Raw genomic sequence first — 15484 nt, 5'->3', positions numbered from 1 at the left:
AAAATCGCTCTGGTCCCTTCCTGAGGGACAGGAGCGAACTAGGCATTTAGCACTGTTATGAACGTCTCAAAATCTTCAATTTATATTCAACGCTTTCATCTCATGTTTTTCCTTGTTTTTGAACGTAAACTTGCCTTGACCTTTGTCTAGATTTTGCATAATGAAGGAAATCGCTCTGGTCCCTTGGAGAGGGACAGGAGCTATAAGGTATTTCGCCCTGGTCCCTTGGAGAGGGACAGGAGCTATAAGGTATTTCGCCCTGGTCAGCGATTTGGTCAATATAGGTCATTCTCCTTCGTTTTTGTATCTCAAATTATATTCATTTGGCAAAGCATCTTCCTTCGGACCCTTTCAAATTGTTAAGTCATCGAAATCTTGCAAGGACAAGGCGAAATTTGATTTGTAGCTCCGGTCCTTCACTGAGGGACAGGAGCGATTTTCCTCCTGGAGGCATTTCTGTGCTCATGAAAATCTTCAATTTATATTCAATGGAAAGATATCGCCGTTCTCCATCACTTCCAACTCGAAATTTGTCTGGACTCTGCGGGGATGATGAGATATTTGAAAATGAGCTCCTGTCCTTCACTGAGGGACAGGAGCGATTTTGCTCCTACAAGCCAAGATAACATGATTTTTCACATTTTAACACTTCACGAGGCGAAAACAAATCAATTCCAATGCCCAGGATCAAAAATCAAAAAAGTCAAAATTTGGTCAAAATATTCAATCGGACAAAAATTCACATTTGATTGTCAACACTTAGACAAATTTAAGCTCTGCATCAACATTCCAATTGAAAATTAGACCATTTTGGCGAATTCATTGCATTCAAAATTTGCATCCTAGAAAAGGAAGCTCAAAAGCTCTCAAAAACGACTGGATTTTGGCTTGAAAAGACAAAATTTAAAACCCTAAGGCTTGACCCTAAATCCAGACGACTAACTAACTAGCAAAATCCTAAAAACGAAAGCAAAAGCGAGCGAAAGACAAGCAAAAAGAGGGGGTCCCCATTTGCGATGGGGCGATGTGTGAAATGGTCACAACACATCCCTAGATTATGAATTAAACTAATACCCTACCCTAGGAAGGTAGTGGGTAGAAGGACACAATTGTACCCTGATGCAGATAGCATCACCATTTAAGAGAACACCTTCAAAATTGCCTTGACAGCAGAGTCATGTCAGGCATGGTGGAACCATCTAAACTTAAGGGTTGAACGGACAGTTGGCGGCTCTTATGCCCTTTACTTTGCCATTCCAGGGAATTAGTTGGATCATTACAAGTCTTTGCAATGATGAATGAGAAGAAATTTAACAGTAACTTTTAAGAGCAGTAGTGTTGATAACAAAGAATATTAAACAATTGTTTGGTTATAGTACCTAAATGAGTTCAGTTGAACCTACTTGACCCTAGACCTATTTCGAGAAGGGTGGTGATCATTAACAGCATGTCTAGTAGTGCTTGCAGTGTTTAAACCTTGGCCAAGGTGGTGCTGCATATTGCAAGCTATCGTCAGATCATTAGTACCAGATACATCTCTAGTGAGGAGTGTCATACTAGTTGGGGGTTAACCATAGTGTATGGCCGACTAGCTTGTGTAGGTCCTAAACACCAAGTCTCAGATGGCATGAATTCCACTTCTTGTTACCTCCCTGCGAAGGGTCGGATCAATCCAGTCGGATATGACATGAGGGACTAGTAAGTCCATGGTTGGTCGGAAAAGTGCCCTAATGATACTTTCCCTCCTCACTAGTATGTTGATTTGAAGTTCAAAATGTTAGCATCAGATGAAATGTACTCTCTAAACCTTCTCTTTTTCATTTTAATGCATTGTGTTAATTACATTCATATCTTCCGTTCATGTTTTTGGTTTAAATCATTGTGATGCAATTCTTAGTTGAAAGGTAGTTAGAGCTAGTTACTTCCAGATATTTGTTCAACTCAAAAAATTCTCATCCTTTATATGTTATGTTGCAATGTTCTTGTTAACAGTTATAATCGTATCAGCATGTTGCATATTTGTTTTATTTCATTTCAGCATGTTACATAATCCTAAGCTAATCCTATGAACTCTAGAGATGGAAATTGAAAAAGTGGAATCCAAAACCAATCCTTGCTTCGCCAAATTCAACAACTATGCAAGAACGGTGCAATCTTCTGAGGAATTCACAAGATTTTCATATCACTTATATTCACCAACATATTGAACAATGAATATAGCAATAGAAGTTAAGTTTGCATTAACTAGCCCAGACTAACTTTGCAAAATAATTGAAAATCATCCAATTATAAAAAGTAAAGACACATCCATTCCACATTGAGCAATCTCTATCAGATCCTTCATTCAATCTAGCAACTTGAAAATGAAATCTATTCTATGGAGAGCCAAGAAACCATGCTAAATTGCAAAAGTAGACAAGATTTACCAACCATGGTTGAAAATATCGAACTCAGCAATGTCTCGGCAAGTCCAAAAATCTTAAAAAACTCGGGAAAAAACTCGGCAATAACTCGGTAACTTTATCGAACATTTGAAAATACTTTTTTTTAAATATTCTTCAAAAATACACATTTATATAAAACGAATGTCATTAAATTTATTTTTTTAATTATATTGAGATAAACATATATTAATGAAATGCTATTTAAAATTTTATAATAATTTTTAATTTTAAAATATATTTTAAAAAATTAATAATTATTAAATTCTAATATTTTTACTTTATAGTTTTTTATCTTTTTTTTTTTTTTAAAAGCCAGTTATCAATTAATTTAATCTTCTATCATATCTGGTTTGGACATCGATCAAAGATTAAAGGAAATCTGAAATATTATTGAAAAATAAAATGAAAGGCATTTTGACTAAATGCAAGGAATCGTCGAAAATGGGAGGAGTTGTGCCATTGTCTGCCCTGGAGTCATGCCTATCGTTGTGCCTTGGAGTCGCACCATCATTGTGCCCTAGATTCGAGCTCAAAAACCAAATGAAAACCCTCGCGCATCCTATAATTCCTGACAAGTTTTTCTCGAGAAATAGGGTTTAACCCGCGAGATTTTGCAAGTATTTCCTCCAAACCGTTGTGTGTTTTACAGAAACTTGGAGTCTAGCGATTTTATGGCGATATAGGCACCCCATACAAAGAAACGACCCAAATTGATTTAGGGTCAATGGCCAAGATTAAACAAATAAAACCCAAATTAGGGTTAATTGCAAAAAATCTTCTTTCGGCCAATGGAAAAATTACAACACTTTGGGTAACCAATGAGAAAATAGGAGCCACTTGTTGACTTTGGTTCATTACGCCTAGACACGTCTGACTTGGAACCCTTGGATTGGTTGATTGATGACTGGGATGCCACCTCAGCTTGCCTTGCAAATTTGATTCCTCATCATGAAGAAGTGTTGATGCTTCGGCAATATCTTTTGATCCGAAGGAAATTCAAGATGATTAGAACATTTTCTTCATCTCATTGTGTCTTGAACTTATTACTCCTTGGTGTGGAATCTTTTGATTTTGGATTTTCCAAAGAAATCTACCAAAGAAATCCAAAGTAGATGTAGAACCTTTCATCCTCAAATGACTTAATCTTCTTGAATGTCTTGATGAAGTGTAAGTCCTTCGTTCCCTTGATCCTTGGATTCCACCTTGAAGTGTGAATGTTGTCCTTCCATCATCTTTCCAACTGGTTCCTTTGTTTCATCTTCATCTTTCTCGAAAGCTCTTCTTGAGCTGACATCAATCTCTTGGAAATATGAAAAGTTTCTAAGTTAAACTTGATGTCTACTTGACAGATTTTCAAAAAAAATAACACTGATTTTCTGACTAGATTCTTGAAATTAAACTCAAAATCAGACTTAATCAAGTCTGAAACTGAAAAATCAGAGTTAGTAATCTTGGAAATTATGGAATTAATGTCTGATTATGAATTTAGAAATGAAAATCAGACTTTAGGAGCGTTTTGGAAATTGAAATCAGACTTGGAAAAATTGTTGAAATTATGAAATTGAGTCTGATTTTGAACTTTGAATCGAAAATCAGGCCTAGGAATGCTCTGGAAACTTGACATCAGACTCAGAAAACTATAGTCTAATTTGAGACTCCAGTAGTGGAAATCAGATCAATGAAGGTTCTGAAAATCAAAATTAGACTCAGAAAATTTCAAATTTTAGGTCTAATCAGACCTGGAAAAAGATCCTAGAACTTGAAATCAGACCTTATAAACATTCTGGAATTTGAAGATCAGAGCCTGATTTGGAGAAATTTCTGAGATGAGAATTAGATTAAGCAATCAAATTCAAGCTTAGGAGTCAAAACTTTGTAAAAACTATGTCTGATTTAGGTCATCCCTGCATCAAAATCACAAAAAGCACCCCTATCCTCCTAATGAAATTCAAAAATTAGGTGTAGAACAGCCAAACATTGGTCTAACAATAAGAATTTAGAAAGAAAGGAGAGAATTTGGAGGCCAAAACCTCAAAAAAATTCCTTAGAAGTGCTCCAGACCTGCAATAAATAGAGAAAAAATCTCAGATAATGTTGATGGTTGGCCCTTGAATGTCTTGAATTCTTCTTGAAACTTGCAATTAAACTCCTAAATTGCCTAAGAAGAAACTTGGAGAGACTTAGAAAGTTCAAATTCCTGGAAAGAATTTTTAATAATGAAAGGCCAAGGCCTATACTTATAGAAAATTGGAATTCTTTCCTTGGAATTTTTTTGTTTTTTTTTCAATTTTTGAAGGATAATGAATGTGGACACTGTTGGTGTTGGAAATAAGCCACACCCAGACCGACGATGGGCTAGTCCAAGAGAGGCCAGTAGCTCAGTGGTAGAGCACTCCAGCAGCGTATGGAAGGTCCTAGGTTCGAGTCCTAGCTGGTCCATGTCTCAACATAGTATCAAAGCCAGGTCCAGGCTAGGAGCCCCAAGCACACGAGGAGTGTGGCTTAAGGGGGGTGTTGGTGTTGGAAATAAGCCACACCCGGACCAACGATGGACTGGTCCAAGAGGGGCCAGTAGCTCAATGGTAGAGCACTCCAGCAGCGTATGGAAGGTCCTAGGTTCGAGTCCTAGCTGGTCCACGTCTCAATAGACACAAATAGGCTTCCAATTTGAACTTTCCTTGTTTTTATTTGTCTTTTTTTATTTTAGAACTTTGTGCAATTTACTCTCTTTGCTTCCTTTTAGAAACCTTTTTTCTTTATTTCCTTTTCAATTTAGCCAAGTTCAAACTCCTTTCTTTCATGAGTTGGGCGAATTTCTCCTTGTACTTAGCTTTTCTTTTGGAAATTTTTTTTTTTTTTTTTTTAATTTTTTGCTTAGGTGGACTGACTTTGTGCTCTTGGAATTCTTTTGTGGAAACAAGGAATTTTTTTTAAGGAATTTAGGAAATTATGAATTTCTCAAAGGAAACAAGGAATTTTTCCGAGGAATTCAAAAAACATTCCAAGGAAACAAGAAATTTTTCTCGACCCAAGTTCCAGACTTAGTCAATTTCTTGTGATCTTCAATCAGCTTTTTAGAAATCATCCTCTGGATTCGAAAGTTATTTCATACTTGGTGTATTCTAGATGAATGCTTCTGACTTGACACTTCTCCTAAACCTGAAACAATCCAAGACCTCAGAAAAAGCGAAAAAGCAACTTTCCAAAAAAACAGATTTCTATTTTTAGAAAAAAGCAAGCCAAAAAAGCATGTTCCCAGATTGGCCCCAAAAAGCCGAAAACAAAACTTTCTAAATTTAGAAAAAGAAAAAGCAAAATTTCCTAAAAAAGAAAGTTGTCAGAATTGACCCCGAGAAATTGAAATTTTACTCCTTTGACCCTTTTGAGCCCATTTGTAGCATCAAAGCATTGTTTCGACCATTGCTTCATTTTCTGACTCAAATGACTCCTCCAAATTTCACAAATTTGACTCATCTCCAAAGGCTACAAACCCAAGACAAACCCCTAAACTAAAAGCAAACCAAAAAAAAGAGAGGGTCCCCATTTGCAATGGGGCAATGTGTGATCTGGTCATTGTAGGTTAGGAGAAGAGGCAAGAAGCTATTTTAGACTATGCCAATCCTCCCTTTCAAGGGAATCCTAATCAAGAATATACTTTAAATAATAGAAAAGAAAGGAGAGGAGAAAAAGGAAAGCAAAGAGGCAGCAATCCGTCCATTCAAAAAGTCAAAAGAAAGAAAATGAAGAAAAAATGCCAAGTGCTTCGACAAATTGTAATGTCCCTTTCTCAGGCCTAATCACTTTGGCAACAATTAGCCTATTTAAGGTCTTGAAGGCTTATTGGTAAGGAAAAAGGGACTCCAAAGATCTTGGAGAGCACAAGTTCGGGTTTCTTAGTTTCTATTTATGTTAATGAGCCCAATTGGTAGTACAGATTGCATTGATACTTTCAAAAGTGTTTTATGACTCCTAGGTGTTCTCCAAACTTCTTGGAATCACATCTATTTTTAGTAAGTCACCAAATTAGTTCCAACCATCATCCCACTGCTTTAGTTATACCTGGTTTCTATTTATGGCAATAAGCCCAATTGGTAGTACAAGTCACATTGGCAATTTCAAAAGTGATTTCTGACTCCTAGGGTGTTCTCCAAACTTATTGGAGAGCATGTCTATTTTTAATGTCACTGAATTAGTTCCAATCATCATCCCACTGCTTTAGTTATTCATGGTATGATCAAAATCAAATTTTGAAGTCAATGCAATGCTTTTGGCAACTCTGGTGAAATATTTTAATTATCACTTAAGTTCTAATGTTTTTTTATTATTTGAAAACTTTGTTAGGAATTCTTTACTTGGTAAAGGTTGTTTCTTTTACTTAGTTACTAGTAGGAATATTCCAAAGGAAGCCCTACAACTCGTTTGTCATGTTTGAGTATTCTCATACATGTGTGAGAATGACTCATTTCTATTATTCCTATTTTGTGGAATATTAAAGCTTAGGTGTAGTAGCTCCTTATGATGATTTTGACATCTTGTACACACATAGGATGAAAAGTGGCATGTATAGACTTTGGAGTTACTTAAGCAGCTCCTCTCTCACCTTTATTTATTTGAGGTGCTTCTCTCAATCTTCACATGAAGCATTCAATGCTTGAGCTCTCTCTCTCTTTCTCTCATTATATCATTGTTACAATTTATGCCATCTTCATAATATTGGGGATTTTTTCTTTGCTTTTTTCCCCTTACAAAATCTTGTGTCTCCTATTGGTTATTTGGTGTGCATGCTCTTGGATTTCTTGGTTTTTGTATTCTATGGTAATCTTTCCCTTCAAACAATTTCTCTTGAATTAGTATTTTCCTTATTTCATTTATTATTTCTTTCGTTTTTAAAGTGCTTTATCCCTGAAGTTGGACGAATAGGAGAAATAAGGAGCCTTCACACAAAAATTTTATTAATTTTTTATAAGGTGAGCTCTCTCTCTCTCTCTCTCTCACACACACACACACACACACATTGTATCATTCTTACGATTTATGCCATCTTTCATAATATTGGGGATTTTTTCTTTGCTTTTTCCGCTTACAAAATCTTGTCTCCCTATTGGTTATTTGGTGTGCATGCTCTTGGATTTCTTGGTTTTCGTATTCTATGGTAATCTTTCCCTTCAAACAATTGCTCTTGAATTAGTACTTTCCTTATTTCATTTATTATTTCTTTCATTTTAAAAGTGTTTTATCCCTCAAGTTGGACGCATAGGAGAAATAAGGAGCCTTCACATGAAAATATTATTAATTTTTTAACAGGTGATTTGGGTAGGAAAAGTGAATTATTTTATTATTTCAAATTTGTTATTTTCCCTCCAAAAGCTATAAAAGGAGGTTGAGGGGGTCTCATTTGCAGATATGTTATTGATTGATACTATTAAGCCGTCGAATTGAATCTGAGAGTTCTCCACAATCTTCTGAGGATGGAAACCCTATTAAGATTTCTAGTTTCGGATTTGTGAGATAATCCCTAGCTAGACTAATATGTTTTCATTCAGGAATCACCATCGTGCAAATTGGAGTTTCAGTTTGTTGTTTCCAATCATGAAGGTTTTTTATGTGTTTTTAATTTGCAGATTTTGGAAAGTTGCTGCCACATTTTCAGAGTTCAGTTTGCAGACTTTTTGGTGTGTTTGAGGTAATTAAAGGTTTTTCCTTGTTGGGCCATACTTGTCCTAGCAGCTCAGTTTTTACCTTGAATGTTGGAAATTTCTATCCCTTGTTTGGCTGCTAAGATTGAAGGTGTTGCTCAGTTTGTACTAGCTGCTCCCCTTGAAGGTCATTTCCTGCAAAGTTGTGGGTGATTTTAGGGATTAAAGAGACTTTACAATAGTACGGCCCAAGTATAGGCTGTACCACTTGTAGCCTGGGGTGAGGTGTTGGGCATGATTCACCTATCCTTTCTTGGTCTTTGGTTTCTGTTTGGTGGCATAGGATGTGTTTGATGCTGTTTGTCATTGGAGAGATGTTCTTTGCTAGTTTAGATGGCATTTTGGAAATCTTTTTGGATGTTTTGACCTTCAACAGCAGTATTCACTGATATATCAGACCTACAATTGAGTTACCAGCATTGCAAAGTGGTTTCCAGACTTTCCACTGATCATTCCAGCACCTATTTTCAAGGTATATCATTGCTATTTAAGTTGGGTGATATTTTCCTTCATATTGGCATTGCACTAAGGTGTTTCAGTAGTGTTTTCTCTCATATCACCATTTGCTTCAGATTATTTATCTTACCAGCATTCTTGACAGCAATTGTTTAATGTTTTTTTCTCATGGACAACTCCAAGGCTCACACCAAGTCATTAGAATGTGAAATTTTGACTGTTTGTGTTTCAATTTGCATTACCATTACCAGGTGCACAGTGATGAGATGTGAATTTGTCATGTCTTTATCACTGAACTCCAACCAACTACTTTTAGGCATGCGTCCCAACCATCTTGTCACCTGTTTTTTGACTTTGATTGAAATTTGCACTCATACGCATGCGTGAGGACACAGAATTGCATAGTTTTAGTTGCTGATTCAGGTACAGGTACAGATAAGGATTCGGATTCGGGTACACAGGTACAGCGAAAAGAAAAGAAAAATTCCTTGGGTACGGATACAGGTACAGCTATAGTATATATATATATTTAATTTATAAGTAATAAATTTAAAATGAGTAATACAATAATATTAATATACTAATATGTTTGAATATTTGATAAAGTTAAACTCTAAACAAAATAAATAATTAAATATGTTTAAAAGTTTAATTTGAAATAATCGTAATATATAATAATATAAAAATAAATAAATTATAATATAAGTTTAATTTAAATATTTTAAAATATTAAATTTTAACATTGAATAAAAATATACGATAGCAAAATTAAATAATTTATATTTGAAAAGCCTTCAAACATTTTCCAGCATTAAACTATTAATATATTATCATATATTTTGCAACTTTATAGTTTTGGTAGCACATAAAATATATTATTGCTATTGTATATTAATATTAAATTTTAATCATCTAAAGTAATAAAATATTTTGCTATCCTACATTTTCCAACCTAATTATACAAGACTTCAAAATAAATTATATTTGAAAGCTGAAGCTTTTGCAGCTGGAGGAGGACAGTCAATGGAGGCATGGAGGCAAAGGCGAGACATGATTAATTTTATTTTTATTTTTAAAATTATCGGCACACAGTCCGCCGAATCCGAGTCGAACCCAGGGCCACACCAAGACTAGACTTGGACCTAGATCAAACCCATCCCCGCACCTGGGCTCCCAAACCTGTACCTGGTAAAAGAGCTCTCAACTTATCAGATGCACTTCCAACCATCTCTACACGTAAGTTTTTCCTTGAAACTTATCTTCTATGCATGGCAGTGCACACCTTTGAACACAATTGTGAATTTTCATTATCCCCTGGCAGTTTCCACTAATAGGTAAACTTCCCTATAAGGATTTACATGATTTATCTCCTTCAAGGAATGCCTATATGACTCTAACTGCACCCTGTGGCTTCGAATATGCATTTCTCTTCAACTATCTCATTTGGAATTCACTCACTTGAAAATCCCTGATCATTATTCCTGCCATGACATGATAAAAACGACAAAGAAAAACAACATAGACCAATGGACCAAAATCTGAAACACATCTGCTGAGAACAACAAAATTTTGGTTGTAAATTTGACATACTACAATTTTTTCAAATCGGTACAACAAATTTAATTTTTGTCTAGACATAGTTGCAGACAGGGGCCATTGGGGTCAACTATTGTACGGGTACCTATTCCCTCAATATCTTGTATATCTACAAGTTGCCTAATTGAGTGATGGATCAGGTACCTCGACCCATAACCCATGGAGGTTCTTAACGTAAGGCCTTACAGATTGGGGACTTGCACCTTGAGTATCATAATGAAGATACTTTGTCCACTATGTCATGTTCTCATAGTGTGATGTGATGTTTACAAACTTTAAGTTTAAATAATATTCCATGTGTGAATGAGGAAAATTTAGCTCAAATCCAGGTGAAATTCAAAAACAATCACTTGCAGGATAGTAAATTCCTGAATATTTAAGAACTTTTGCCTTCAAAAATGCAGAGCATTATTGAATACCTTAGAATTATAAGGCAAGGTCAACAAGATCTATGATTGATTTAGTGAGTTCTTTTGAAAAGTATACTTTAGTAGCTCAAGGAAACCTTTATGTAAATTCCGTTTTCTCATAGAGCATACTCTATTTTAAGTTTTGTTCAAAAAAAAAACTATGTTGCTAAAGATAAGTATAATAACCATTTTTATTTAGAAGTATTAATTAATGAAAAAATCAACTGTTTCCTGTAAGGCTGAGAAGCTGTAAAATTTAAAAAGCAACTGAAAGACACAACATCAAGAGAAATTACTTAAATCTTAGAGAATTAACAAATAAATTAAGCTCAGAAAGACTGCAAGAATAATACACAAAAGCAGAGAACACATATTTTTTATCAAACTTAACTACACTTCATGCAATAATGAAATCATTTAGAGTTTTTAGCTTACCAGTGTATTTATAACATTGGTGACCCCTTTTCCTTTCCCAGATGCCAAGAATATTTCCTTATGTGCGGGCTTACTTTCATCTTCCAGCCATTTTGGAATTTCAATTGGACGAAAGAACCATAGGACCTTCATTTTGTTTCTATTCTCCAACTGATCCTCCCAGACTTCTAATATCTTCCCAATATATGGTTCTGGTTCTCCTTCTTTGTAAAGGTATATAGAGTCAAAGCAGGAATATTCTGTACCTTCAAAAAAGAATGATTCATAGTATACTAAATTATTTTCCTGTGTCATCCTAGCTTTTGGCCCCCAGCGAAATTCATTCTCAATTAGTTCAAGTTCCTGATCCTGACAGTATACTGATGCTGCCAATCCTCCTCCAGGAGAAGCTCTATCTAGCATGTTTACTAGGCAGTTGTATTTTTGTAGACTTATAAGCTACAGAAAACATAACAGAGATAAGTGCACAAACAAAAGGACAAACTAATCAATATGAATGAAATGGAATTTAAAAAAGAATATATAAATCAAGCAAAATAAATATTGACCTTGAAAGATGACAAAAGAGCTAAAGACGGAGATCAATTTGGCAGTCTTCAATTTTAAGAATATGGTATAACAGAAGCTAAGGATAGAATTCCATTCTAATATGCGCTTATTTCAAAAGTCTGTATTGACTGTAATTTCTTCTCCTTATACGATATTGAGATTTACAAATACACTCACATGGCTGCACCTGCAACTCCTTACAGGGCAATTTTCAGGGATATCCTTCATCTAGAGACTCGTGTAGTAAATCGTTTACTGCATTATGCAGAATAAAGCAATTTACAGGGTGACTTAAGGAACCAACAATGATCAGTAATAAATCAATTGAAAAGTGATTATAAGTTTGGTGTCCATGATAAGGTTGTTTGGCAGCCTCCTCTTTAAGGCTTCCTAAAACATAATTTCAACGGAGCTGCTAGAGGGAACCCTAGTGAGGCTGAAGTGGGGTGGTTCCTCGGGATAACACATGGCAATCTCATTCAAGGAGCTCTTTCTTCTTGGGCCACAAATCCAATAACAAAGCAGAATGGGAAGCAACAGTTTCTAGGCTTGATTTGGCTTTGGGCTTTGGTTGTAAAAGTCTTGCAACAGAAGGTGTTTCTTTGAATGTGATTATTGATCTCCAGAAAATTGTAAGTTGGACAATTATCTTGATGAGATGGTCAATCCATGTAAGAGATTTAGCGACATAACCTTGATTCATTGCTTCTATGAAGGTATTAAAGTGGTCGATTTTTTCATAGCTGTGATCTTGATTAAGTCCCTTTCTTGGTTTTTGTTGGCATTTGTAGTGGCATGTACTCCAATTTGGAACTTTTTCTTAATGATGATCGTCCCCACTTAAATTTTCATTATATACCCTCATTTTTTTCTCACTGCCATCAAATTGTCCTTTCTTCTCTGGCATCTCATCATTGATTCAACGACAGTGTTGATAATGTTTGCTTCTCCACAATCTAAATTTTTGGTTTTATTTAGCAGCCTTGTAGTACTTCTGTGGGCACATCATGTCATGTCAACTTAATAATGAACAATATTTGTTTGAATAATTTAGTTACAAACGAGTATAACAGCTTTTCAAAATCTAATAGCACCACTTTATAATGAAATAGTGGAAGCTTTGCTTCAACTCTAGAAGCAACATGAGGTTACAACTTAATTAATTATGATAATAGAAGCAACATGAGTTTACAACTGAATTAATTATGATAATCCAACCTTGAATTCTACTGCTGGTCTTACAAGAGAATGAACTGCTGATGTGAAACTGGGCAAGAAGTTTAGGACAGGCTTGCTGCTGCAACCTGATGGAGGTCTTCCTATGACAAGGATTCTGAAGACTGAAAATGCTGTTGTTCGTGCTGTAGATTGCAGTCTCGCCCTTCAGGTCCTATAAGTCATTTTTGTTGTATCGTTGCCTGGAAGGTGCCGGAACAAACTGTAGCCAAAATACTATACCGAAATGCTGAAACTAACTGTAACTGAACAGCTGTACTGAGGTGCTGAAACTAAATGTAACTGAACTGCTGTACTGAGACTAAGAGAGCATTGGAGTTAATTGCTGTCTGGGACAAGATAAGTGCTGATGCTCACCTGCAAACTAGGACAACACTGAAACTGCAAAACTGGACTATTCTAAAAAATTTAAACTCTGAGGCTGTGCAATTCCTAAACTAGAAACACCAACTGGAAGGCTGAGGGTTTTCGTCCCCAATCTCTATATGAAATTTCCAAGGGTTTATGTCCTTGTTGTCAGTATGCTAAAAGGAATTATCAAAATAGTTAGCTTTTAGCTTACTTAGTAGATTCATATTCACACTACACTTAAGCTCACTTAAACATTGTTTAGACTTTTGTCTAACCGCATATAGACTCACCAAGTGTCCCGGACACTTGTCCATTGAGTCCTATTGTGATGTTTTCACACATCGCCCCATTGCAAATGGGGACCCCCACTTTTTCGCCTTTTAGGGTAGATTTTTGCCTAGTTTCCTAGTTTTAGCCTTTGCTTATGAGAGGATGTCAGTCAGAATGTTGAAGGGATGTTAAAATTGTTAAATTGGTCCTAAGTGTCAGGTTGCCTAAGAGTTTTGACTTATTCTTGCTAAGTGTTGAGTCTCAATTTTGCCTTGAAATTTGAGCGTAAATATGTCTAGTGTGTCCAAGTCGGAGATATTTTTTGTGCCCAAGTGTTAAAAGGTCCTTTAGGGGTTATTTTCTTGCTCCTAGGAGGTAATTCATGTCGAATTTGCACTCTATCCCGATGGAATTTCCATTTTCTTGCTCAAAATTTGATGAATTTGGCTAAGTCCTAATGCGTTATAATGAAATTTGAAGTATCCAGATGTTTTTGAGTGGAGAAACCATTGAATTCCCGATGAAAATTTATGTTTTAGTGGTCTAAAGGTCAAAAACCCTGATGGGAGGGCTTTTCCCCCCACATTTCCGATGACCCATGGTATTACCCTACTCAAAATCCTGATGGGAGATGAATTTCCCCCAAATTATCCTGATGACCTACATTTTTCCCCTGGAAGGAAGATGATTTGATCCAGATGGAATTTCTTATCCTGATGAAGATCGATTTTCCCCAGGACAGTTTGTGAACAAGTTTGATGGATTTTTATGCAAACGATGGCGAATTTCCCCAAGTATGATTTTTGATGAGTTTTGATCTGGATTTTCATCCAGATGAGGATCGATTTCCCCCCAAAGTGGATTTTTGGACTTAAGGAAAAAATGAATTGATTTTTAGAGTCCAAATGGGAATTCGATTTTCCTCCAGTGATATTTTTGACAAGTTTGATGAATTTTGATAAGGAATTTTATCCCAAAAGAGGTCGATTTTCCCCCAAAGCGCAATTAAGGTGATTAACGATGAATTTTCATCTGGATTTTTATCCAGATATGGGGTGATTTTCCCCAATTGATTCAATTTTGGTGAAAGTGAATTAAATTTGATAAAGTGTGCCCAAATTTAATTGTTTTTGTTTTGACAAATGATTATTTAATAATAAAAACCAATTATTTAATGTGTTAAAATTAGTCTCAGTCGTAAACAATCGTAATCTAATAATTAGCACCCAGAATTCGATTTTATGTCACTTGTGATTTATTGGGATTTAATTAAGTTAGTATTAAAAACTAACATATTAATTTGCTAATTGTGATGTTTGGTTTAAAGTATATCCGCCGGTGTAGAAGGATCATGGCTCCACACAGGGGTCACGACCCTATGTGGAACCACGTATCCGCCGGTGTAGAAGGATCGTGGCTCCACACAGGGGTCACGACCCTATGTGGAACCACGTGGTTCCACATAGGATCATGACCCCCTGTGGAGGCATGATCCATTGAAGACATAAGATATACATCCGCCTCCCATTATCGAATAAGAAGATATGTATGATACATACGGTAAAGGGAGAAAAGATATAATTAGTTGATCTTCATATCTACAGAGGCACACTAATAAATATTAAAATCAGTTTTATATTTCTTCATATCAAACAATAACAATATAAATTCATTGTCTCAGAATTCTGATTGTTCTGAAAGTCATCACAGTCTGTTTACACCTACATGGTATCAGAGCCTAACTACTTAAAGATCTGAATAGACTGAAAGCGAAATTTACAAAATTAAAGAGTTCTAAAATGGCGAACACAATCAGATTTGAGGACAGACTCGAAGGAGCAGCAAACTTTCTGGCTTGGAAAGTCAGAATTATGATAGTGTTAAAAGAGAACAAAGTAATCAAATTCATAAAAGAGGACAAGCCCGAACCTGTAGACGAACCTGAGAAAACTATATGGAATGAAGGAAATGATAAAGCTGTAAAAATCATGATAGATGCAGTAAGGGATCACATAATACCACTTATATTAAAACATGACAA

At 35.6% G+C, this 15484-nt stretch overlaps 1 protein-coding gene across 13 annotated transcripts in view; it reads right to left on the bottom strand.

Moving 5' to 3' along the window:
- Positions 1-15484, bottom strand: part of LOC131048540 (protein ANTI-SILENCING 1) — a 133049-nt gene that overhangs the window by 98361 nt on the left and 19204 nt on the right. For 12 of the 13 annotated variants that reach the window (XR_009106459.2, XR_009106461.2, XR_009106460.2 and 9 more), the window contains exon 2: positions 11038-11475. Coding sequence is in view for 9 of the 13 variants with exons in the window: in XM_057982527.2 (XP_057838510.2) it covers positions 11038-11439 (402 nt within the window). In the remaining 4 variants the exon portion in view is untranslated. Of the gene's footprint in view, positions 1-11037; positions 11476-15484 lie in introns of those variants that run through there. The other variant, XM_057982529.2, reaches the window with a different exon arrangement.

The sequence above is a fragment of the Cryptomeria japonica genome, chromosome 9, assembly GCF_030272615.1.
Source record: "Cryptomeria japonica chromosome 9, Sugi_1.0, whole genome shotgun sequence".
NCBI lineage: Eukaryota > Viridiplantae > Streptophyta > Pinopsida > Cupressales > Cupressaceae > Cryptomeria > Cryptomeria japonica.
The sequence above is the reverse complement of the archived record's forward strand: the minus strand, read 5'-3'. Positions and strand labels throughout refer to the sequence as shown.